Source organism: Lacerta agilis, chromosome 13, assembly GCF_009819535.1.
Source record: "Lacerta agilis isolate rLacAgi1 chromosome 13, rLacAgi1.pri, whole genome shotgun sequence".
Lineage (NCBI taxonomy): Eukaryota > Metazoa > Chordata > Lepidosauria > Squamata > Lacertidae > Lacerta > Lacerta agilis.
Genome location: NC_046324.1, coordinates 45,658,869 through 45,684,591, shown reverse-complemented (window position 1 = coordinate 45,684,591; position 25,723 = coordinate 45,658,869). Strand labels below are relative to the sequence as shown.

The 25,723-nt window shown below is 48.8% G+C and overlaps 1 protein-coding gene across 1 annotated transcript in view; it reads right to left on the bottom strand.

The window, feature by feature from the left end:
* Nucleotides 1–1,693: 1,693 nt before the first annotated feature.
* GRAP (GRB2 related adaptor protein) overlaps nt 1,694–25,723 on the bottom strand; it is a 28,235-nt gene continuing 4,205 nt past the window's right edge. Inside the window, exons 2-5 of the mRNA XM_033167292.1 lie at nt 21,151–21,248; nt 16,934–17,056; nt 5,136–5,304; nt 1,694–1,970 (exon numbers count right to left, since the gene is read on the bottom strand). Of these exons, the coding sequence (XP_033023183.1) occupies nt 1,785–1,970; nt 5,136–5,304; nt 16,934–17,056; nt 21,151–21,248 (576 nt within the window). The 3' untranslated portion in view covers nt 1,694–1,784. The remainder of the gene's footprint in view (nt 1,971–5,135; nt 5,305–16,933; nt 17,057–21,150; nt 21,249–25,723) is intronic.

Sequence of the window (25,723 nt, the reverse complement as noted above, 5' to 3'; positions counted from 1 at the left end):
ACCCACATGTGGCCCCTGGAAGGTTGTCCAGAAGGGAATGTGGCCCTCGGGCTGAAACGTTCCCTTATTCATTCCATGTGAGGTTTCTGCCAGAGTGGACCATACTGAGAAAGCTGGACCTATGCTATGCACTCTATCTCGCATGCTGCCTAGAAACAGAGAGGCCGTGCCTTGCAGTAATCTCAGTGAGTTCTTTGCAAACACCCGGCTTTGTGAAGAGTCTATAAATAGAGGGGGGGGGGTCAAGGAGGCAGGTGGGAGAATGTTTGCCTGGCTGCAGAAGTGTATCAGATTCCTCCTTCCTGTTGCCCTTGGCTGTTGGTGACCCAAGAGAGCAGGAGGGGGGGGGACACCATTCTGAGATAAGGCATGCCTAGTTCACAAGATGCTTATGAAACAAGCTCTAGGGAAAAATGTGTTTTCAAACAAATGAAAATAGGGAACTGAGATTTGCTCAGGGGGATTCCCCACCCAGTGGTCTGTTCCCACATTGGAAACCGCCCATGTGTGAAAGGTCAACTCTTTGACCGGCTAAACCAGAGGTGAGGAAGCTCAGGCTTGGGGGTGGTAAATGTGACCCTCTGGCCCCTCTGTCTGCCTCTTGAGACTCTCCCTAAGCTGTGCCCCCTCCCACGGCATGCCCTTGGGTGATTTTTGACTGGTTTGCATGTGTTCTTGAACTGTGATAATGCCTTTTGCTACCCAGGATGGAGAGGAGAGCGTGGAAAACCTCTGGGTTTTGCATGGCTGGAATGAACCCGACTGTACAAAGGTAAATTTTGCATCCATTGATTTGTCCATTTTTGCTTCTGAACCCACCCAGGACTGAAGTGTGGTCCCTGGAAGATTCCCCCACAAGGGAACACCACCCTCAGACGGAAACAGGGTCCCCAAATTCTGGGTCAATCCATTGGATTAGATTCAGGGGTTCATTACTCCCGGCCTACCAACGTCCCCTGTGAGTTTTGCTGACACAAACGCAACTTGTTTGAATCATCTCACAACCTGGGACAGACAAAGAGGAAATATAATGCAAAAGAAATGAGAGGGAAATGCCATGGATTTGCCTATACAATAATGAGACTTGATATTGGTTTCACAGTCATTCCTTCATTCCCAGGGAATGCTGGGAACTCTAGTTCTGTACAAGGGTGAGGCTACAGAACAGATGTCAGTAAAACTACAATTCCTAGGGGAAGCTGTGATGATTCAACTGGCACCAAACCAATGGAAGAGTGCTTTCTCTGTCAGTGTTTAGTGTGGGATTGTCACCCTTCATTCACTCACTTATTACAGGGAATCCACGCGACACTGTCATCCAGTCATTGTCATTCTGCATTTTCCCTGTGGTTCTTCTGTCTCTTTATCTTAGAAAAACCAAAGAAGAGCACATTTTCCACTTTTCTATATGTTGGTTGAACAACCGAAGTCACAAAATGGGAAGAAGCGTGAATTTCCAAGGGTATCTGTTTTTCGGTTTGCAGATTGGTTCGAGAAGCACAAATCAGGTGGTTTCTCATTTGCATGCAAACAAAATCCACGTTTCTCCCACATCCCTGGTTGTGGGCGAGAAAATGTTGAAGGCCACTCCCTTAGAGCGCCACTTGTCACATGGGAGGTCCATTTTTTTTATCCACTTCTGAAAAAGGTTCCAAATGGGGCGGTCATTGAAAAAGGTTCCAAATGGGGCAGTCATTCTATAGATGTTCCACAGGACTTCCATTCAGAGAGATTTTGATTGGCTGCTTCAGAAGAAGCCTCCATGAGAACGCAGGCGAAGCAGGTCACATGCGCAGTGGGAAGACATAGTTCCTGGGGAATAGACCCGTCTTCACTCCAATCCTCCCTCTCCACCAGTTGGGATCAGAGCAGTCCAGGATTTCAAGGACGTCCCCTCGGCAGAAGCTCAGCTCGGATGGGCTTTTGGCCGTGAAGTCGAACTGAGCCTGGACGAATTTTGGCTTTTTGGGCTGCGTGAAAAAGAGAAGGAGAGGACAGCTGAGAAGAAATGCCTGGCTGACACAAACAAGCTGGTCTTGCCCACCTGTCTGGCCAGGTGTGTTTTTTACATGATGTGGTGATATGGGATGGATAGGATTTTCCTCCCTCCTACTTTTTTTTTTTTTAAATAATTATTAGGATTAGGGGTCACCCAGTGGAATGGATGGGTATGTGATTTGGGACAGATGAGAATATCCTCCATCAAACAATATGCAATTAGCTTACGGAACTCACTGCCACGAGATTGGTGATGGTCACTAGTTTAGAAGGATTTCGAGGGAGGTTAGACAAATTCTTGGTGGAACAGGAGAGGACTAACAAAATAAAAAATTCTTTCCAGTAGCACCTTAGAGACCAACTAAGTTTGTTCTTGGTATGAGCTTTCGTGTGCATGCACACTTCTTCAGATACACTGAAACAGAAGCCACCAGATCCTTAAATATAGTGAGGGAGTGGGGAGGGGTATTACTCAGAAGGGTGGTGGGAATGGGTGATCAGCTGATAGGTGTGGAAAACCTGTTGACTACTCTTAACAATGGGTACAATTAGCCTTGCAGGGATTTCCCTGCAATTTCCCTGCAAGGCTAATTGCAGCCGTTAAGAATATTTAAGGATCTGGCGACTTCTGTTTCAGTGTATCTGAAGAAGTGTGCATGCACATGAAAGCTCATACCAAGAACAAACTTACCGGTAGTTGGTCTCTAAGGTGCTACTGGAAAGAATTTTTTATTTTGTTTTGACTATGGCAGACCAACACGGCTACCCACCTGTAACAGGAGAGGACTATCAATAGTTATTAGCCATCACTGCTAAATTAGCAATCGAGGCATTCTGTATGAGCAAATATGAAATATGAAACCCATAGCTTAACTCTGTGCTGTGTGGAGAAGTCCTCCTTTTAGTCTACCCTGATCCTGAACATTCCAGTGTTCGTCATCATTGAATGACACCAGGGTCTAGTTTCTTGAGACTGAGACCATTTGCTTTCTCCACAACATGCATAATTTTAGGAAGCTCAATCATATCTGCTCTTACTCGCCTTGTCAGTAAACCAAAAAGCCCCAAACGTTGCAATGTTTTCTCACAGGGGGAGTTACTCTTTCATCTCCTTTGATCATTTCAGTTGCCCTTTTCCAAACCAACAATATCTGTTTTCAGATGAGGCAACCAGATGCACAAATATATGAGATGGCGGACAGCTGGCTTACTAGCAGCCTATGTGAAAAAGTTCCAATGCTTTCCTAGGTTGCATCAACAGAAATCTAGTGTCCAGATCAAAGGAAGTCATAGTACCACTCTATTCTGTCTTGGTCAGACCACACCTGGAATATTGTGTCCAATTCTGGATGCCACAGTTTAATAAGGATGTTGACAAGCTGGAACGGGTGCAGAGGAGGGCAACCAAGATGATAAAGGGTCTGGAAACTAAGCCTTAGGATAAATGGTTGCAGGAGCTGTGTATGTTTAGCCTGGAAAAGAGGAGACTGAGACAAGATGGCCATCTTCAAATACCTGAAGGGCTGTCACACAGAAGATGGAGCCAGTTTGTTTTCTCCTACTCCGGAGGGCAGGACTCAAACCAATAGCTTCAAGATTCAAGAAAGGAGATTCTGACTAAACATCAGAAAGACCTTTTTGAAAGTAAGAGCTGTTCAACAGTTGAACAGACTCCTTTGGGAGGTTTAGAACTCTCCTTCCTTGGAGGTTTGTAAGCGGAGGTTGGATGGCCATCTGTCACAGACGCTTTAGCTGAGATTCCTGCATTGCAGGGGGTTGGACTGGATGACCCTCGGGGTCCCTTCCAATCTCCACGATTCGATGGTTCGGTGAACAGTACACCGTATTCCAAGTGTGGTTACGCCATAAATTTGTACAGCGGCATTATGGTATTGGCAGTTTCATTATCAACCCCTTTTCTAATGACCCCTATCGTGTCACTTGCCTTCCTACCAGTTGACATGCTCACCAGGTCAATATCTCTTTCCTGGAGAGCAGGGCCGTCTTAAGCATATCCGGCGCCGTGGTGCAGAAGGGGCGGGGGCAACATTATTAGTTCTCCTGCAGGGGCGTAGCAAGGGGGGTGGAGGGGGTGGAGGGGGTGGGGCCCCCCGCCCCCTGGGCTTTTATATTTTTTATTTTTCTTTTAAGGCTATTTTCGGCACTGCCGGGGTGGAGCCGCAGGGGCGGCCAGCGAGGAGGGGTATCACCCCTCTTCGCTGGCCGCCCCTGCGGCTCCGCCCCGGCAGCGCCGAAAATAGTCCCCCCTTCCAGCGGCGGAGCTCGGCATGGAGGCAAGGGGCGGGCCAGTGAAGTGGGGTGCCACCCCCTCCTCGCTGGCCCGCCCCTTGCCTCTATGCCGAGCTCCGCTGCTGGCTGGCTTGCGGAGCCGGGGCATGGAGAAGGGCTGGCCAGCGAGGAGGGACACCCCCCTCGCTGGCCCGTCCCTCTCCCTGCCCCAACTTGCGCTCCGCCAAGGGAGCCCAGGCGGCGGATTCGGGAGGCTTTGCAGCCCGCAGAGACTCCCGAATCCGCCTCCCGGCACCCCGGGTGGCGGCTTCGGGAGACTCTGCGGGGGGCGGGGTGTCGCCTGTGTCATGACGTCACGCACCACGATGCCCCACCCCATGGGTGCCTCTTGGCTTCCCGCCCCAGGCAGCCAAGGGGCTAAGAACGCCCCTGCCCCCTGCACTGGGCAGTTCGAGGCTGGCTTGCCATGCGGGCTTCCTCAGCAGTCCCGCTAGTGCCACGGGGCAGGCAGGAGGTAGAAGGGTGCTGCATAGCTTTGTGTGCTGCCGCCACTGCCTCCTCTCCCAGACAGGAAGCAAGAGAGCGCTGCTGGCCGTTGGAAGAGCCGCCGCAGCCACCGCCCAGCATGCCCTCGCAGCTGTTCCCGGTTGGTCCTGGACTCCTGCTGCTGGGCGCCCCGATGGGCGGGCGCCGTGGTGCAGGGTGCCACTAACCCTAATGGGTAAGACGGCCCTGCTGGAGAGTCACCACCAGTTCAGACCCTGCTCGTGAATATGTGAAGATAGGGATGTTTTGCTCCAAAGTGCATTATACTCGCTTCCATTAAAATGCCCTTGCCATTTTAATGCCCGCTCCCCCCAATTTGGAGAGTTTCTGCTGCCCCATACCTCCTGCATTTCCGCGTGATCCCTGAGGAAGACCTGTGCTTTCCTGGCGATGGTGGTCGTTCTGTAGAAATCCACCAGTTCGTTCATGGAGTTGAACTTCTCGTCCCAGAGGTGGTACTTCCCTTTCTTTTCTCTCAGTACCTTGAAGTGCATCACTTGGTCTCCATAGCTGTGCCCAGAATGCAGAAAACAAAGTTAGCAAAAAGGTGAGCAGGAATGCAACAGCAGTGGAGGGTGCTTCTTTTAAAATTAGTTTTTTAATTGAAGATTTTCTTGTGCTACAAAATGAACAAGCAAGGAAAAGCACGTACAGTGCCTCCCCTTTCAATTCACAGTGTCTTTTTCACAGATGTTCTGGACACCTTGCAGCTGTGGGGAAAGAAAGGGGAAAGAGAGAGGGGAGAGAGATGGGGGTATTGTTCTTTTGTTCTGTTGCATAGGGTTGGCGTGGGGATTTCCGTCAGCATCCCGTGGGGAGGTCCTTTGTGTGGTAAGGTCCCAAACCCTCCCGGGAAGTGGAATAAAGACACTTAAAACAGTATTTTAGGTTAATTGGCGAAAAAGGTCACAACTTTATTGGTTACAGAATGTGAGTGGTATTGGCATTGGAAACCACAAGACTGGTATATCTGACTCCTGCCGATCTGCAGGAGTCTTGGAAGGGTTAACCACCAGTAGGGGGAGCCCTGCTGATGCACATCAACTAGGGACTCCCCCAGGGTCGTGCCATGGCCCTAGGCGCCCCCCCCCCCGTCTTGGGCTTTGGACGGAGACCACGCCCCCCAGATTCCTTTAACGGAATACCCTTAAATTAGGAGTAGATGATGGCCACTATTTCCCCTCACCTTCAACCGAATACTCCAATGCCTAATCACCAAACCTTACAGTCCACCCAAGATGGCGGGCGCGATTGGCCTGCACCCCTTTCGACCGGTGCCGCGCCACGCCGCGTTTTAAGGCTGCAGTGGGCGAACAGCCATCTTGGGTGGACTGCGCATGTCCACACATGCGCAGTCCACCCAGGAGGCTGCGCACGCGTTGTGACGTCACGACGTGCGCGCGGGGAGGGGTGCCTTTCAAGTTTGCTGCCCCGGGCGGCAGATTGGCTCCCTCCGCCCCTGGTTCAGTGTTTATTGGGAATTCATTCTGAATTGTTTGCAGGAAGTTTGTATGACAATGAGCATTCATTCTGAATTCATCCTGGTTTGCATATGTGGCAGTTATATAGCTTGCATTAATGATCCTCCCCCCACTACACACTTTTCAGTGCATTTCCTCATCACCACCCCCAAAAAAGTCCGTTGTTTTTTTTTAAAGTGGAATTATTGTGCCAGGGCAACAGAATGCTTTAATTCACTTTAATGGCACAAACCTAAACTTCCAGTATGTACTTGAATCCCTTCCGCAAAGCAGTGCCGGTCTGGAAGCACCTCAAGTTTCTAACCCTCAAGAGAGACTTCAAAAGCTGCTGGTGCCAGAGAGGGGAGTTGAATAAGATTCTTGCTCAAATATCGGGTGGTCCTTTAATGTTCTTCTTTGTCCCTCCTGGGAGTCACAAGTTCAACACCAACAATGCAAAAAAGGTATATTGGTAGAATATGCCCAGGAAGCTGAATGTTTGCTCTCCTTGGCAGGGAAAGTGAAAACACTTGTCTAATTACACAGTGTGACAGAGGAACAGTCGTGCTTCCTGTTTACTCCACAGCATTTGAGTCCAGAACTACTTTCGGTCCACGGTGTAGATGACGAGCTTTGCTGTTGTGGTGACACACATACTGTACAAACAAGCCTTACTGCAACCAAGCTCTGGACCCTCAAACTCCTTGCAATGCCAATGAAGACAAATATTTAAATAAAGCCATTTCCCGTTCCCAGGGAGATGGTGTTGTGGGCTGGGAGCAAGCCCTCCCCATATGCGCAACGGCAGGGTCACCCCTGCGCCATTGGATGCTCCTCAGCAATAATCAATATTTTTATTTATAGACATTTATGGACATATTTTTAGCCGATTTTGAGCCTCCTCCCCCCCCGCCTGCACCCTGGTGGGGGGGGGGTCCACCTCGCCACCCCCTAGCTACGACCCTGCCCCTATTCCGTTAGCACAAACTGTGCCCCGGGACACCTGAGCAGGAGAAGTCAAAATGGCACCAGCGATGCTTTGCAAAGGGTGCTAAATGGCGTTGCCAGACCAGGAGCATCCCAGACCCTGAGATTTCAGGGTACAAATGTGAGACCTGGGGGAGGGTCCTGATGATGTCCTGGGGAACAGGCCCTGGTGATGTCATAGGGGTGGTCGTGGGGATTCCTCCTCTGTGCTCCTTCACACCACTGAGACCTGGAGATGGAGGTTAATGGGGAGGTGAGAGTCTGGACAATAATTTTCAGCCTGTTTCTGCTAAGTTGAAGCTTGCAAGTTGCATACATAGCCTTCTTAATAAATGAATAAATATATTATTATAGATATACTCTCACCCACCTGGAGATTCAAGCCCTCCCAGACTACCTGGAGAGGACCAGACAAACATGGAGACATCAGGTCAGACCTGGAGGTTCTGGCAACCCCAGCGCTAAGAAGCACCTGCATTGAGATTGCTATCTCCGACAGTTAGCTGGTCGTCATTGCTAAAGTTTTAATTTGGGCAGACTAATGGCCTGCCACACACAGGTTCTGGGAGTGACTGCTTCTTGACAGCAAAGGCTCACCTCCTGCCGCCCGATCCATCAAAGAGGATTTAAAATGTCCTGCCCATGGGTGTACCTCGGAGTGCCAACCATTGCCTCATGTTCCCATGTGCAGGGACAATAAACTCAGGCTGCCCATTCCGGAAATGGAAAAAAGCAGAAATAATTGTTGGGGCTTTGGGTGGCTGTTGTTCTTGCGAGGACTTTAGTTTCAGGGCACACGGGGAAAGAAACGGAAAGAACACGCATAATTTAGCCATTTGAGCCTCTCTGTTTAATGCCGGTGCCATTTCATAGGCCTTAATTTGGTGACCTACGGGGCCTGTGGAGTTATCACTTATTCTCATTTCTTAGTAAATTTGTTGCTCACTTTATGTTGCCCAAGACTAACAACCAACCAAGAAACCACCCAAAAGCAACCTTGTCACTCACATTCATTAAAAACATTCTCATCCACTTCTGAAAGACCACAGATAGTGGTTATGGAGGAAAGCTTTTGTCTGGTGCCTAAAGATATATAATGATGGTGCCAGGTGAGCTCCTGGGAAGAGCATTCTGCAAGTAGGGAGCCACCACTAAAAAGGCCCATACCTGTGCTGTTACCCTGTGGAAGTGCTCTTCCGGATATCGAAAGAGCAGATGAACTCAGTGCTCTATACCTGCTCTTTTAAGAGTAAAAGGCAATGTTTGAGGCGACATCATTCAGCCCGGACACTGAAGTCCAGTTCTGAGGGCCTTCTTGCGAGAAGTGAAATTACAGGGAACCAGGCAGATGGCCTTCTTAGTAGTGGCCAGGGCCGTCTCATCCATTTGGGCTGGTGGCGCGGTGCACCAGGGCGCCGGGCCCCCAGGGGCGCCACCGCGAGCCCACCGGCATACCGGGCGCCCCTCCCCAACCCGACCCCACGGACGGGTGAGAGGGCGGGCGCTCGTGCGCCGGCGGCACAGCTCTGTCTTTGAGCGCAGCGAGCGGGGGGGAGCCGCGCGGCCCCACCGGCGGCCTCCCCCCCACCCCCATGGACGGCCGGGTGCTTGCGCCGCCCATGCTCTCCCCCGGACGCCCCGGAGGCATAGGGGCGCCGGAAGGATCGAGCCCACCGGCATACCGGCCGGCCCCCCTCCCCAACCCGCCCCCAAGTGCGGGCTGGCGGCCGGGCGCTCGTGCGCCAGTGGCGCAGCCACTGCCGCCCATGCCGGTCCCGGGCGGGCTGCGAGCTGGCTGCCCTCGCCTCCCGTCCTGGGTGCGCCACGTCCCTCATTCCCTGCTCGCCCACCCCCCTTCCCGAGGGGCGGCAAGCACGAGAGGGAGGCAGCGGAGAGGTGGTACGCCGGGGGCGCCAGAGGGATCGCTGCACCACGGCGCCCAATCTCCTTAAGATGGCCCTGGTAGTGGCACCCACCCTGTGGAACATCCTCCCATCAGATACGACTTTCCAAAGACATCTGAAGGCAGCTCTGTATCGGGAAGTTTTTGATGTCCGATGTTTTGCCGTGTTTTGTTATATTTTGTTGGAAGTTGCCCAGAGTGGCTGGGGCAACCCAGTCAGATGGGCAGGGCACAAGTAATAATTTTTTTATTGTTATTATTACCTTCCTGCAAACAAACCAGAAAGAATGCTCAATGAGTAGCGGACATTGTCTGACCTCCCCACAAGCTTTGTGCAAACAAAGGAGGATGAACATGCTATAAACAGCTCTGGCTGGAAACGACTTAAATACAAGGTTCCAACATCTTCTCAAATATGGCATGCATGTGTGACTTCGCCCCGTACTAATGCTTCCAAAATGGGCTCAGAATTGGACACTGGGGAGACCTACAAGTTCTCCTTACCTGATGGACAGCTTTTGCCTGAACCCAGGAGGGCAGGGAATTTCATGAAGAAGAAGCCCTTTTTTGGACATAAGCCGTTTAGAAATTAAAGAACTTTTTAATGAGGGTGAAAGAGGAGAGCGCAAAATATGGTCTGAAGCTCAACATCAAAAAAACTAAGATCACAGAAACTGGTCTCATCACCTCCTGGCAAATAGAAGGGGAGGAAATAGAGGCAGTGAGAGATTTTACTTTCTTGGGTTCCATGATCACTGCTGATGGTGACAGCAGTCATGAAATTAAAAGACGCCTGCTTCTTGGGAGAAAAACAATGACAAACCTAGATAGCATCTTAAAAAGCAGAGACATCACCTTGCCAACAAAGGTCCGTATAGTTAAAGCTATGGTTTTCCCAGTAGTGATGTATGGAAGTGAGAGCTGGACCATCAAGAAGGCTGATCGCCAAAGAATTGATGCTTTTGAATTATGGTGCTGGAGGAGACTCTTGAGAGTCCCATGGACTGCAAGAAGATCAAACCTCTCCATTCTGAAGGAAATCAGCCCTGAGTGCTCACTGGAAGGACAGATCCTGAAACTGAGGCTCCAATACTTTGGCCACCTCATGAGAAGAGACTCCCTGGAAAAGACCTTGGTGACAACACAGGACGAGATGGTTGGACAGTGTTCTCGAAGCTACCAACATGAGTTTGACCAAACGGTGGGTGGCAGTGGAAGACAGGAGTGCCTGGTGTGCTCTGGTCCATGGAGTGACGAAGAGTCGGACACGACTAAACGACTAAACAAAACAACAACAACATTTAGAAATAGAGCCGCACGCACAGATTGTCATGGAAAAGGCCCCAGAATAATCAGCATTTCGTAGGTTTTTAGACGTCACCAGGGCACTCAAAGAGAACAAAAGTGTGTGGTACTGCTGGTCTATGCCAATAGCCCAAAGAGATGCCGCTCCACATTAGCTTTGTGGCAGATACCCTGCGAACAAAAACTGCACCCTATTTAATGAAATGAAGCTTGTAAACCAAATCAAAGGAGAAATGTACCCGGCTGCTGCTACAGATTTATGTTGTTGGCTAGTCTTCCTTAGAATGAGATCAAGCTTTTAATAGTCCCATTTAAATGGAGGCAGCTGGGTGGGGAGGTTGGCTGATGTCATGAGTGTGTTGTGTTGGGACAAGGGCTAACTTGACATCATCACCTGGCCTGGGGTGGTCCTCTTGGCTCAGGTTTGGGAAATGTTGCTCCTTTGGAAATGGGAGACACAAAAAAGGCCATGGGTTGCATTCGACGAATCTTTACTCAGAGTAGACCCATTTAAATTAATGGGCCTAGGTCGGCCATGGATTTCAAGAGGGCTATCGATGGCTAACAGCCATGATGGTCATGCTTTGCCTCCACAACTGGAGACAGCGAAGCAGGGGTGGACTTTGGTGCCCTGAGCTAAGCCAAAATTTGGCTCCTGCGGCAAGCCAGGCTTTGGAAAGGCGGCGTGAGGGGTGCAGCAGGATCCTAGAGCCCTCCCACCTCCTTCCCAAAGTTGGGCAAGCACTAACTGGGCTCTAGGGTGGAATCTACACACATTTAAAAAAATGTTGTGAAATGCTTTTTTAAAAAAATGTTTTGAAAAAATACATTGAATTTTCCATAGCTCACTGTTGCCCTCTAGTGTCACATTTGTATAATGCATTTTGCAACACACTTAAAACGTTTTATTTGCAACTCTATAGCTGAGTCCTAGGATCCTATCAGGGCCCTCACACCTCCTTCCCGTAGCGCCCTCAATATGTTGTTGGATTCCAGCTCCCAAAAATTTATGGCCTCGCTGGCTACACCTGACAGAAGTTGGAGTCCGACAGCTTCTGGTTATCCCTGCTGCCAGCAGGCTATGTAAGCTGAAGAAAGATTAAACCGCCGCTCACTAACCTGCCTGCATATTTTCGGTATCTTCTGTAATGATAACCATCTAAAAATAATCAGAGCTCACAGACATAGCGCAGGACATTTTGGTGCCTGAAGCGGAAAATGAATGAGCTGATTTTCAGTGTGCCACCCTCGAATGGTATGGCCAAATATGCAACCTGCTGTAATCTGCCTAATGGTAGAACCGGCCCTGGAACACCCAGCAGTGTTCGGGGTGAGGGAGAGATCAGATTCAGTTTGCATTTGAAGGTGAAGCCCTTTGCAAAATGACATTTGGACCCAAGCACATCCATCCTAAAAAAAATTGGTCCTTCTCTGATTTTGCAACGCAGCGCACAAAAATGCATGCACTCGAGTAAAGTCTGTGTGCAAAAGGCATGTTTTAGTGAAATTAGCATAGAAATATGCGTTAAATTAGAGGGAAATTGCTCTTCAAAAAAGTTCATATTAAGCGAAACTGTCAGGAGAAATTCACACTAAATGCTGACCGAGTTCCACGAGCACTTTTTAAAAATAAATGAAAGAAAATCACAAACCGTTGTGGAAATGTGGCGAAGAGAATTTACGGTCGCAAATATGAGAAACGGAGAGAAATGGAATTGGACAAATTTCCCCATCCCCATGTTGTGTTGTGCCCCTTGAGTTGTTTTCAAGACCCTAGCGAAACCCTAAACTCGTCTTCCCACCCGTTCAAGACCTCCTAAAACCCGAGGCCCCTTTCCCCTGTTGCCTCACTAGACCTAATCATAAACTGAAACTGAAGCTAGAGATTCCTTCGTTTTTCTGCTGTGCATTTTTGGGTCCCTTTGTCTTTAAGAAGCAGCTTTTACTTTCTGAACCGACTTGGGTTGCCCTGCGGCTTCTGCCAAGGTAAATACACGGGTGTCATTGGACAAACTGAATCTAGTGTGGGAACAGCTAGAGGGCAGGCAGAGGCCTCCGCTGTGCCTCTCCCTCTGGAACGCCTCGACCAGCTAAATATTTTGCCGGTGAGGTGGATTCTGCACCCCCTCTCCTCTTGTCGTCAGTGGGACGTACCGCTTAAAATGTGGTTGTTGCCTTTCCTTGTCCTGAGGTCACAGCACGAATGGCTATCCCTTCAGTCCACAGATGGGAGATCAACCACAGCACCTCTCCCTTGCAAGCAGAAAGCTAGCATGGCAAGAAGAGGTGTGGCTAGAACGTCCCTCCGTGATGTACTATCTTTCTTCTTGCAGGGATTAGTACCGTATTTTTCCATGTATAAGACGAACTTTCTAAACCCCCAAATTAATTCAAAAATGGGGGGGCTTGTCTTATACATGGTTAATACATGGGTGGGACGGGCGATGGGTTGTTGCCGTGAGCAGGAGAGCGTCAGGCGGCGATCGGGCAGTTAAACTGTGACTGCGCCAAGGTTTGCTGCCCATCGGCTGCTGCTGCGTCAGTTGGCAGTGTGATTGGCGGCGGCTGCAGCTGATCGGGTAGCTGGCCAATTCCCCCCCCAAAAAAGCTCAATAACTTTGGGCAATCTCCCACTTTTAAAAAAATTAGTCCCCCCCCCAAAGGGGGTCGTCTTATACATGGGGGTGTCTAAGACACAGGAAATTAAGGTAAATGAAAACCTAGCACCATAGGAAGAGGTGTGGATAGAACTTTCCTCCTTGAAGTACTAGCATTTTTCTTGCAGGGATTATTAGACATGATTCGGCAGCTGTCTTCTGATGTGGCCCATTCCATCCTTCCGCCTCATTCTGCTGCATGTGTAGAGCCAGCCAAAGTCGGGATTGCCTTTGTTGTGTGCTGGAAATTCGATCCCTCTAGGAATTGAGCTGTTGCAACCAAAGGCCAGAGGCTTTGCATACCCCGCTCTCCCAGTATTTTTCAGATATTACAGCCGCTGTGGCAAAATGCAGGGACATAGGAAGCTGCCTGTGTCAGACTGGTCCATCTAGCTCAGTATTGTCTACGCTGACTGCCAGAGGATCTCCAGGGTTTCAAACGTCCAATATCTCAATATCTCCATCAAGATGGAGCAAGCTTGTTTTCTCCTGCTCGGGAGGGTAGGACTCGAACCAACGGCTTCAAGTTCCAAGAAAGGAGATTCTAACTCAACATCAGGAATAACTTTCTGACAGTAGGAGCTGTTCGGCAGTGAGAGCCAGTGTGGTGTAGTGGTTAAGAGCGTTAGACTCGTAATCTGGGGAACCGGGTTCGTGTCTCCGCTCCTCCACATGCAGCTGCTGGGTGACCTTGGGCTAGTCACACCTCTTTGAAGTCTCTCAGCCCCACTCACCTTATAGAGTGTTTGTTGTGGGGGAGGAAGGGAAAGGAGAATGTGAGCCGCTTTGAGACTCCTTTGGGTAGTGAAAAGCGGGGTATCAAATCCAAACTCTTCTTCTTCTTCTTCTTCTTCGGAGGTTTTTAAACAGAGGTTGGACGGCCATCTGCCATGGATGCTTTAGCTGAGATTCCTGCATTGCAGGGGGGTTGGACTAGATGATCCTTGGGTCCCTTCCAACTCTACAATGCTGCTGTGCCCTTCTGCAGGCAAGGCAGACGGTCTACCATGGTTCCTTAAGACACGGGAAGACAGAAACCTGCCGTATCTCAAGTCAGACCATTGGTCTATCTCAGTACGGTCTACACTGACTGGCAGCGGCTTTCCAGTCTCTCCCAGTCCTACTTGGAGAAACCACTGGAGATTGAACCTGGGAACTTCGGCATGCCAAGCAGATGATATGCCCTTGAGCTACGGCCCATCCTCAAAGGAGGAAGAGAGGAGAGGAGGAGGAGGAGGAGGAGGAGGAGGAGGAGGAGGAGGAGGGTGTGGGATTGGCAGAGAGAATGATGACTTCATTCCCTCCCTTGGCTGTTGGCTCCTTGGGCCCGCTCCGCACTGTGTGTTGCCGTTGGCATGGAAAGCTGGCAGAGAGGCTGGCATGCCCAGGTTGTTGCCTCCCTCTTGCCCTCCGTGCCTGCTGGAATATCAGTTTGAACTTGAACGTGGACTAGTCTTTGCTCATCCATGACCTTCCCTCCTGGGCATGTAAAGGAACACCATGTTGGGAGTGCTGAACTTCTGCATGGGGTGGCGTCAAAGCTGTCCGGGCAGGATCGCTGAGCAGCAGCAGATTACCTGGGCATGGGCTTGGGAAGTCAAGTAACAGGTCCTGCCCTCCAACTGACCTTTCGCCAGAGGTCAGTGTATCTGAAGAAGCGTGCATGCACACGAAAGCTTATACCCAGAACAAACTTACTTGGTCTCTAAGGTGCTACTGACACGGGTGGACCTAATGGTCAGGGGTACCTTTACCTTTACCTTTACCTTTAAGGTGCTACTGAACATTTTTAATTTTTTTTTCAACATCCGTCCAGATTTGCTTGCACAGAGGTCATATGTCTCCCCATTGATTCATTGTTTTCCCACAAATTGATAGTGCATCTCCATCTTACTGAACTGCAAAAAGAGTCCAAACTTGCCTTTGCTCTTGGTTTTCTAGGTCTGTGCCCAAGCGCCCCTCCCTGGCACTTTCCCCACGAAAGCCCACCCTCTACTGCTGAAAACAATTCCGTAGAAAACCCAAACTGCCATTGAAGCGTGGATTTTCCCGGGGGAAATAACAGGGGGTGGGGGAAATGAAAGTGCTCAGACATGGACCAGCAAAGTGTGGATTTGTGCCTAGAAAATTAATTGGTGTTCCTGTGTCTCCATCCCTGCAGGGACATAGTCCCATCATTATGCAAAATGCCCTCCACCCCCCAAAAAGACCACCCAGTATGGCAGGAAGGAGGCTACTAAATCTAGCTCTTGAAAAGATCAGCAGGTGTTTGGGAACAGTTCGGCCGTCCAAATGATTTGCATGAACCTTAAAGGCAGCCAAGAGATACATCTTATCAAAGCCGCTTGGATTATTTGTGGTGCATTGAGAACGCCCTCTGGTGCTCTCAGGTATGAACAACTCTCAGTCTGCACAACAAGGGTCTGGAAGCCTAGCCTTAAATAGAGGCATTGGCAATCTCGGCCCTCCAGATGTTTTGGGACTACAACTCCCATCATCCCTGACCACTGGTCCTGTTAGCTAGGGATGATGGGAGTTGTAGTCCCAAAACAGCCGGAGGGCCGAGTTTACCTATGCCTGCCTTAAGAGGAACAGTTGAGAGAGCTGGGTATGTTTAGCCTGGAAAAAGAGGAGAGGAGAGAGCCTATATATCTATAGGGCTGTCGTACAGAGGATGGAGCAAGGTTGCTTTCTCCTGCTCTGGACTCGAACCCATGGCTTCAAGTTACAAGAAAGGAGATTCCGAGTAAACTTTCTGACGGTAAGAGCTGTTTGACAGTGGAATGGTCTCCCTCGGGGGTTTGTGGACTCTCCTTCCTTGGAGTTTTTAAAGCAGAGGTTGGAAAGCTGTCTGGCATGGATTGCACGGGGTTGGACTAGATGACCCTTGGACCCCTTCCGATTCTATGATTCTATGACAAGGTACAACTGGGGAAAGAATATTAGGGGCACATGATGTCCTCCCCTTTATTTTCACAGACGTTTCTGCCCTTGCTGGACTCTAGTTCTGCATGCTCAGGACCCTCATCTGCAACAGCCGATGTACATTTTCTATATTGGTACCGTTTTTGCAGTTTGCATTTATTTATTTGGATGATGCATGAGTTCTCTTTCCCAATACAGCAGATGGTCAGCAAGTCATCTGTTTGAGGGAACCAGTGTGCAACAGCAGTTGCCCTGTCTTCCTGAGGTGGATAATGTCCTGGATCTGATCTGGGGTGGTGGAAGGGAGGGATGAAATGCCATGGAGAAGGGTTACAGGTGGGTAGCCGTGTTGGTCTGCCATAGTCAAAACAAAATCGAAAATTCTTTCTAGTAGCACCTTAGAGACCAACTGAGTTTGTTCCTGGTATAAGCTTTCGTGTGCATGCACACTTCCATCTGAAGAAGTGTGCATGCACACGAAAGCTCATACCAGGAACAAACTCAGTTGGTCTCTAAGGTGCTACTAGAAAGAATTTTCGATTTTGTTTTGACTATGGAGAAGGGATTGCTCTTTCAGACAACCAAACCACTCCTGACATCAGCTGTAACTTTTAAGAACTGTAGCATGAGGAACATGCATCTGAGCTTGCTTTTCCCTCCTCCCACCCACACATTTTTCCTTCTGTGCTGTGTCTGTTTCAGATTGTGAGCCATATTAGTACTGATTTTTGTAGCTACCCTGGCAGCTTTTGGGTAGAATTCAATGGGCTTTTAAATCGATGGGGAGGGGGGGGGAACCACACACCATAACTACTGAAAACAAGATAAGACAAACAAAACAGGCACCTTCCAAACCACACACGAAAAGCCTGTTATCTGCCGCACCTCGGGATTTGACTTACTTCACTGAGATGGAGAAATCCCCTGGGCTGCTCTCGCTTTCCCGGATAAGGAAAGCTCCCCGGAAATCACGTTTCAAGAGAACCTCCTCAGCTGCTTGCCTGGACAGCTTTCCGGAATACCACCTGGGTGAGAGAGCCAAGAAAAAGGGTGATTGGCGATAGCAGGCAAGAGTAGAGGGCCAAAGAGTTGGGACCATGATTTCCCCCCGCATCAGGAGCTCTGACATCACCTGCCGCAGTGTCAAGGTCTCCTAGTTTGGGCAAGTGATTATTCCGTAATCACCAGGAACAGAAAGGGTTGGGGAACAAGCAGGAGACAGAGCGGAATATTGCAAGCCAAGCTGTCTTTGGAATAATGTTTTTTTTTTTTTTATAAATTTTATTAAACAGCAAAATCATACACATAACTCAACAAAACACATGACAATTTCAGAACACAAAAAACACACACGCTTCTATATACAACCCATACATAATTTAACAATACTAAAATAATAGTCCTAAAAAAGGGGTCAAAAGACAAACAAAAAAGGAATAAAGAGGGAATGGGAAAGGGGAGGACAGGGGGGAGGGAGAAGGGAGGGGAAGGAGAAGGAGAAGAGGAAAAAGAAGAAGAAATAAGAAATCTACATTAAAATTACAACTTACAACATTAATACAGTATACAAATAGATAAGTTTGACTTCCGTTTGCACTCTTTGTTTCTTTATCTTAACCCTTTTTTCCCACACAGTCTTTGGAATAATGTTAAGAATGGGATCTCCAAGGAAACACTCCATGGGGAGCCGGCAGACCGACTCTGCGTTACAAAGACATCTGGAAATGTGACATGAAGGTTGGCAACCAGGGCCATCTTAAGCATATCCGGCGCCGTGGTGCAAAGCTCCCTCCGGCGGCACCCCCTCCCGTTTCCCATAGTTTTTTAGGGAGGACGGCGCTGCCGGCAGGGCTGGAAGAGGCGGGCAGTGGCTGGAGGGCAGCTCCTCGGTGGGGACGAGGTGGAGGCTGGACGCGGCGCCTCCCGGCTCAGCTGGCCGCTTTGTGACGCAGTTGCCACAGCAGATGGAAGCTCCGGGCATGGCGCTGCTTCGGCGTGGCATGGCGGAGGCGGGCGAGGGCGGCGAGCTCCAGCCTCCGCCTCTTCCCTGGCGCCCTCCAGAACTTGGTGCCCTGCGCCACTAGCCTCTATGGGTAAGACGCCCTTGTTGGCAACATCAACCCGCTGTGTGGGAATCCCTAGCAGACGACTGGAGACAGACAGGTCGTGCATCCATAGCAGTGATCAGAGGAGGAATAACCGCTGGGAGGAGCGCAGAGAGAGGAAACGCCCTGGTGCATCTGCAGCAGCACAACCGGATTCCTTCATCTGCCCCAGATGCAACAAAACATGTCTCTCCCGTATTGGTCTCTACAGCCACAGCCGGTGCTGTGAGACTAGCGTCTGAGTACAATGCTTAGGATTGCAGTAAGACCGCATAGTCTTTACCCAGTGACCTGGGAAACATAGGCTAGTTCACCTGGGAGTGAGAAGCAACGGTTTGGCCTTGGTGTTGGGGGGCAGAGACGGAACAGCGATCGCGTTGGTTTACCTCCAAGCCCGCCCTCCAACCACCTCCCTGACTGAGCTGGTGGAAGCGGTCTCTGGTGTGGTGTCGGGGAATCCCAGGGAATCCCGGGACACTTAGTTCTGGGGGACCTAAAAATCCATGTCGATGCTGCCTTGTCTGGGCCGGCTCAGGACCTCATGGCGTTATAGAAAAATCTGGCCACCAGGACAACCATGGGGCTGTTGCAATATTCTGAGGACCCAACACATAGTGTGGGTGCACCCTAGATCTGGTTTTCTTTACAGAGGAGATTGGGGAGAACCCTAGTCGTCACCTTTCGAGAGGAAGGGTGGAATGGAAATGGGATAAGATAAAATCAATAACAGACCCAAGCAATTGCCTGTATTTTTGGACTCTCTTAAGGGGGGTATGGCTAGGGGTTGTCCTTATTGTTGTGGCAGTGGGTGGTTGTCATTATGAGTCCCTCAACTGGCCAGTTAGGATTGCCAACTGATTGGAAAACAGTCACCACCACAATAATTGCAATGAAGCAACACACTCAGTTCTGGTCTGCTCCTGGGCCTTTAACCAAGAGTCTGGTTTTCTGAAATCCAGGAGCTGAGGCACAGAACTGAAATGTACCAACTTTTTGTTTGTTTCGAAATAAAATCAAGTACCAGAAATTAAATGCCAAGGCTGTATCTGCGCTAGGCGATCTTTTAAGCAAGCTTTCCTTGGAAACTAGTGCAGGGTGGGATAGGAGAAAAAGAAAATTTATCCAGCATTAATGCATTTGCTTATTTGTTTGTTCCTGAGAAATACAACATCCACCCACAAGCTAATGTGTTTTGCAGCTTGTTCACTCATTGCCCTGCCCTCTTTCCCCCTTCCAAGTCCTGAATAATTGTGGATTCTTGAAATAAGAACACTTGCGGCAAGTGCAAAATGAAATTTTCAAATGCGGTGTTCAGGGCAAAACCCTGTGGCCCACCAGATTTTGTTGCTGGACCACAACTCCCATCATCCCTGAGTATAGGCCATGCGGGATGGGCCCGATAGGAACTGGGACTCCAGCAATGTCTGGAGGGTCCATAACTTCCCCACCCCCGCCTTAAATCTTGCCAGTTTTTACGCATTCCCACTCTTTGTCAATTTTTCGATTAGGACAACCTCTAATTGATGCCGTTAACTTTGCCTTTTGCGTAAAGGTTTACATAGAAAGAGTCGGTTTCGGAGCTTAAAATTAATATGCAATAGTTTAAAGGGCGCAAGGAGACACGATAATATCATAACAAATATCGAATAACAAACCTAAACAGCTGTTAACGCGACAACAAAAAATTTACAGTATGTAAAGAAGATCGCACATGGGTGGAGGGAAGCAATAGGTTCTTGGGGAGGGAGGTGAGGGAATTAATTGAAAGATTGTTAAAGATATGTATGAGATCTAAGAGATTAAGAATAAGGAACTAAAAGAAGGAGTCAAACATCAAGGAATACCAAAATAAGGGAATCTGAGAAGAGTTGTATAAATGCAAACAAGATCCTCAAGGTTTCATTATACTGCTTTATTTTGGATATGAAGTCTTCTGGAGAAAGATTGTACATTAAATGAATGAATGGATGAATGAATGAATGAATGAATGAATAAACATCATCTCAGTCTTCACCAGTTGGATGGTACTGGTGTGTCTGGCTGCTGTTAAATGTGCAACATGATGACCAGAAGCAAATGCAATATGAAAAACTTTATGGAATGATTCCAAACATCAAAACTAACAAACTGAAGTCTCTGAAAGTCTCCGAAAGTTCTTAAATGAATCATGACGCTGATGAAGAATTCAACAGAATGGTAGTTATTATCCGGAAACACTGTTCAAAGTCAGACATCAGAACTGGATATTTGCTGATTATACAAAGCTTCACAGCTTGTTCTCCGCCGAGCAAAGTCTGGCATCGTGATTCATTTAAGGACTTTCAGAGACTTAAGTTTGTTAGCTTCGATGTTTTGAAACAGTCCATAAAGTTTTTCATATTGTATTTGCTTCTGGTCATCGTGTTGCTTTCTATATTGCTGACTCACATTTTGCAACACAGGGGTTTGTTTGTTTAAAGGTAAAGGTAAAGGGGCCCCTGACCGTTAGGTCCAGTCGTGGACGACTCTGGGGTTGCGGCGCTCATCTCGCTTTATTGGCCGTGGGAGCCAGCGTACAGCTTCTGGGTCATGTGGCCAGCATGACTAAGCCGCTTCTGGCGAACCAGAGCAGCGCACGGAAAGGCCGTTTACCTTCCCACCGGAGCGGTACCTATTTATCTACTTGCACTTTGGCATGCTTTCAAACTGCTAGGTGGGCAGGAGCTGGGACCGAGCAATGGGAGCTCACCCCATCGCAGGGATTCAAACCGCCGACCTTCTGATCGGCAAGCCCTAGGCTCTGTGGTTTAACCCACAGCGCCACCCGCGTCCATTTAACATTGTTAAATGTGCAACAGCATTTGGGCCACTGGGACAGGGTTGGTCTCGCTTAAGCTGTGCTGAGATCAGGGCTGCCCAGGAGGAAAGACATCTGGGTTTGTTTTCCTGGCAAGGTTACCGTACTTTTAAAAGACTAAGCGATCCATAAACGCTTTTAAATAAAGCAAGGAAAGGAACAAGCCGGTGCTCCTTACGGGTGAGGTTTCATTTTGATGTAGTTTTTGGGGATGAATCCCTCGGTGCCGAAGAGTTCTGCTTTGTACCAGTTCAGGTCATCTTCCATGTTCAGGATCTGCGGAATCCAAAAGAGAGAAAAAAGGAGTAGCTGTTAGCCTGAAGGTGGGAAGAAAGTCGGGGGGCAGAAATCAGGAGGGGAGACCTTGGATCAGGGGTGCCAACTTGAATAATCAACCACAGAAGCTGGTCACAAGATGCAGTGCACACACACACCATTGAATGGCAATGCCCATCAAATTTGGGGGGCCCTGGCCAGGAACCTGGAAGTGGGGGGCACCTGGGGCTATGGAGAGGGTCTCTGTAGACTCCCCACTTAGGTAAGTGTGCCCCCACTAACACACATCTCACTTAGGCGTGGAGCTCCCAGAAAGTCACCCCCATGTAAGCGGGGAGTTCACCTGCATTATGGTATTCGCAAAGTACAACGGCATTCCTAATCTATACAGTGGAACCTCAGTTTTCAAACGTCTCCACTGATGAACATTTCGGTTTTCAAAAGTTTCAGAAGTCGAATGGTCTCCTGGAATGGATTACGTTCAAAATCCGAGGTTCCACTGTACAACAAAATTAACAATGTTAGCAGAATTGTTGTTGTTGTTGTTCAGTTGTTCAGTCGTGTCCGACTCTTTGTGACCCCATGGACCAGAGCACGCCAGGCACGCCTATCCTTCACTGCCTCTCGCAGTTTGGCCAAACTCATGTTAGTAGCTTCGAGAACACTGTCCTATGCAATACTTTTCTTTACAGCATTGGACTTTCCTTTCGCTTCCAGGCATATCCGCAACTGAGCAACCGTTCAGCTTTGGCCCAGCCGCTTCATCAGCTCTGGATCTACTTGTACTTGTCCTCCACTCTTCCCCAGTAGCATGTTGGACGCCTTCCGAACTGAGGGGCTCATCTTCCAGCGTCATATCTTTTATATAAATAGGTAAAGGTAAAGGGACCCCTGACCATTAGGACCAGTCGCGGACGACTCTGAGGTTGCGGCGCTCATCTCACTTTACTGGCCGAGGGAGCCGGCGTACAGCTTCCGGGTCATGTGGCCAGCATGACTCAGCCGTTTCTGGCGAACCAGAGCAGCGCACAGAAACGCTGTTTACCTTCCCGCCGGAGTGGTACCTATTTATCTACTTGCATGTTGACGTACTTTCGAACTGCTAGGTGGGCAGGAGCAGGGACCGAGCAATGGGAGCTCACCCCGTTGCGGATATTTGAACTGCCGACCTTCTGATCAGCAAGCCTTAGGCTCTGTGGTTTAACCCATAGCAACCAAAAAAATAAACTAAGCACTGTTAAATTCATACATGCACTCTTCCCACCCCCATGACTCATAACCTTCCGCTCGGTTTATCAAAAGGAACAGCAACTCCCTTCTGAAAGCTCCTCAGGTTGGAGTGTAGGGCAAGGCAGGTGGAAAAAGCAATTGCCTGAGCAACGAGATGGGAGGGACCCCCAAGGGTCATCAAGTCCAACCCCCTGCAATGCAGGAATCTTTTGCCCAACGTGGGACTCAAACCCACGACCCTGAGATTAAGTGTCTCGCGCTCCACTGACTGAGCTATCCTTGATGGCCTGCACAAAGTCTCTCTCCCCTCACAGCCTAAGCCACCCAGCATGCAACCTAGCCAAGTGGGGATTTCAACCCTGTTCTTCCCACTCTAACCACTACACCACACTGCCCCTCTGAAAGACAGCATTTGGGCTCTTTCTTTAGAACTGGAGAACCTGAGTAGTTTATGGGTACATGTATGACTCATCCATGCCCTTGAAACAACGGGTGTCCCATTTGCTTTTCTGGTTGATTCCCCCCACTCACCCCCCCCCTACACACATTATTGTGAAAAGCGGCTCTCAGCTGCAAAAACAGGAACTGAGATTTCTCTGGGGGACTCTCTGGGCACTGAAAGAATTCCCCGGGCGACTAGCAGAGCAAAGCGGGCTGCAGGCAAGCTGATGCAAAGCAGGAAGGAGCCACCAGGGTCGTGAGAACATAGAATCGTAGAAATATAGAGCTGGAAGGGACCCAAGGGTCATCTAGTCCAACCCCCTGCAATGCAGGAATCTCAGCTAAAACATCCATGACAGATGACCATCCAACCTCTCCTCAAAAACCCCTCCAATGAAGGAGAGTCCACAACCTCCTGAGGGAGATGGTTTCACTACTCAAAAGCTCTAAGTCATGGGTAGGCAACCTAAGGCCCATGGGCCGGATCCGGCCCAATCACCTTCTAAATCCAGCCCACAGACGGTCCAGGAATCAGCATGTTTTTACATGAGTAGAATGTGTGCTTTTATTTAAAATGCATCTCTGGGTTATTTGTGGGGCATAGGAATTTGTTCACCCCCCCCTTCAAAATATAGTCTGTCTCCCCTAAGGTCTGAGGGACAGTGGACCGGCCCCCTGCTGAAAAAGTTCAGTGACCCCCTGATCTAAGTTCTTCCTGATGTTTAGTCAGAATCTTCTTTCTTGTAACTTGAAGCCATTGATTTGAGCCGTACTCTCCAGAGCGGGCGAAAATAAGCTTGCTCCATCGTCCATGAGACAGTCCTTTAGATCAGGGGTGGCCAACTCCCAAGAGACTGCGATCTACTCACAGAGTTAAAAACTGGCAGTGATCTACCCCCCTTTTGGGGGGTTCAGGTCAAAGTTGTTGAGCTTCTTTTTTTAGGTCTGACTAAGGCAGAACAGAGTGGTACTATCACTTCCCTTGTTCTGGACTCCATACTTCTGTTGACGCAGCCTAAAATAGCATTAGGTCTTTTTGCTGCTGCATCTCACTGTTGACTCATGTTTAGCATTCAAAGGCCACTGTTGGTTGACACAGAATCTAGCCATCATAGCAAGTAGGAGTGCAAGCTTGGCCCCACAACCGTGGGTGCCCAGGGACGTGGGTGCCTTGCACCGAAATTTGTGGGTGCCCAGATCAGGGGTGTAGCAAGGTAAATTGGTACCCGGGGGCAAAAAATTTTTTGTCAACCCCCCTCCCGAGGCATGGGAAGGTCAGGTGGTACCCTGTGCAAAAAATTTCTTGTCAACCCCCCCCATTGATTTTCCCTCCCCGCAAAAAATGGTTTTACGTTATTTCATATTTTCTTTCAAAGGAATAATGACAAGTAATAATTAAAAAAAAATTATTTATATCCCGCCCTCCCCGGCTGAAGTCGGGCTCAGGGTGGCTAACATCAGATACATAACATTGGTATAAAATCAAACAATAATTAAATTACCTCCAAAAAAAATCTCGAAATCAAATTAAAGTCTAATTAGATGGCTTTCCACAGGGTTAGGGTTGGGAACAGTAAGTGCTCCACTGAACTGAAATTTCAGCCTTCACGACATAGGGAAACAGCCAAGTGAACAGCTATTTTGGTGGAGGAGGGTCAAGATATTAACCGATATGCATGAAATTTCATATATAGCTATATAATCCCTAGTATAGTAAGATAAGACCTTTGGAGCAGGCATTTTCAAAAAAAAAATCAATATTTTTTTTTCCAAATTCCCCCCCCCCAAAATAAATTGTTACTTGATAATTTGTCACCCCCTCCATTATGGAACCCGGGGCAGACCACCCCCTGCCCCCCTTGCTACGGCCCTGGCCCAGCTCCTTCATGGGGAATTTTGTGGGTGCTCGGGTATCCAGGGCCCCAGTGATTTGGCCCCTATGGTGGCAAGCATGGATGAACCAATCCATCAATTTCAGTTCTCCACAGTTCTCAATTTCTTTAAATTTCTGCAGTAATTTGTGGGTGTGGGTGTTTAATATCCTCATGAAAAATTACCAGCACATTTTTGCAAGCGGGTTTGACTAATACAGACAGAGGAAGTGGCAATTTTATATATATATAAAAATGGCCATCTGTGTTAAACCGCTTACGAATTGTCACACACACACACACAGACACGCACACACAGACACACACACACACACTGTTAGCATTCAAATGTTGCATTTCTCAGTTGTGTTGATGTGAATTTCATGGTCCGTTGTTTTAAAATTGTTATAAGATATTTAAAAGGTCTGTTGACCGCGAGCTGAAAAATGAAAATGATAGCTAATATGCATATTTCCCCCCCATCCATTTCCTTTAATATGATGCATTTCTGTATGTTACCATCACTAACATATGTACAGTTTTGCACGCGTGACTTGGCTGGAGAACTGTGCTGCGAAATTTGCAGAAGCGTGAATTCTGAAGGATGGCTGTGCTTCAGTTTGTCCATTTTGCCCGGAAAGTACAAAATAAAGAAGTTCACTTTTAAAGGTGAATGGAGTCAGGTTTCTCCTCCATCTCTAGTAGCCTTGTTTGTCCATCTAGGGTTGTATTGTCAACTCTGACTGGCAGTAGCAATCCAGGGCCTCAGGCAGAGAAAACCGTTTCCCATAACCTTTTCTTACCTGATCCTGGAGATGCCAAGAATTGAACCGTTGCCTTTTTATACACAAAGCTCTGCCCCTGTGCTATTGTTGCTCCCTGACTCTTGTCAAAGCATCTTTCAGTCTCTATTTACTTACATCCTTCTTGGCA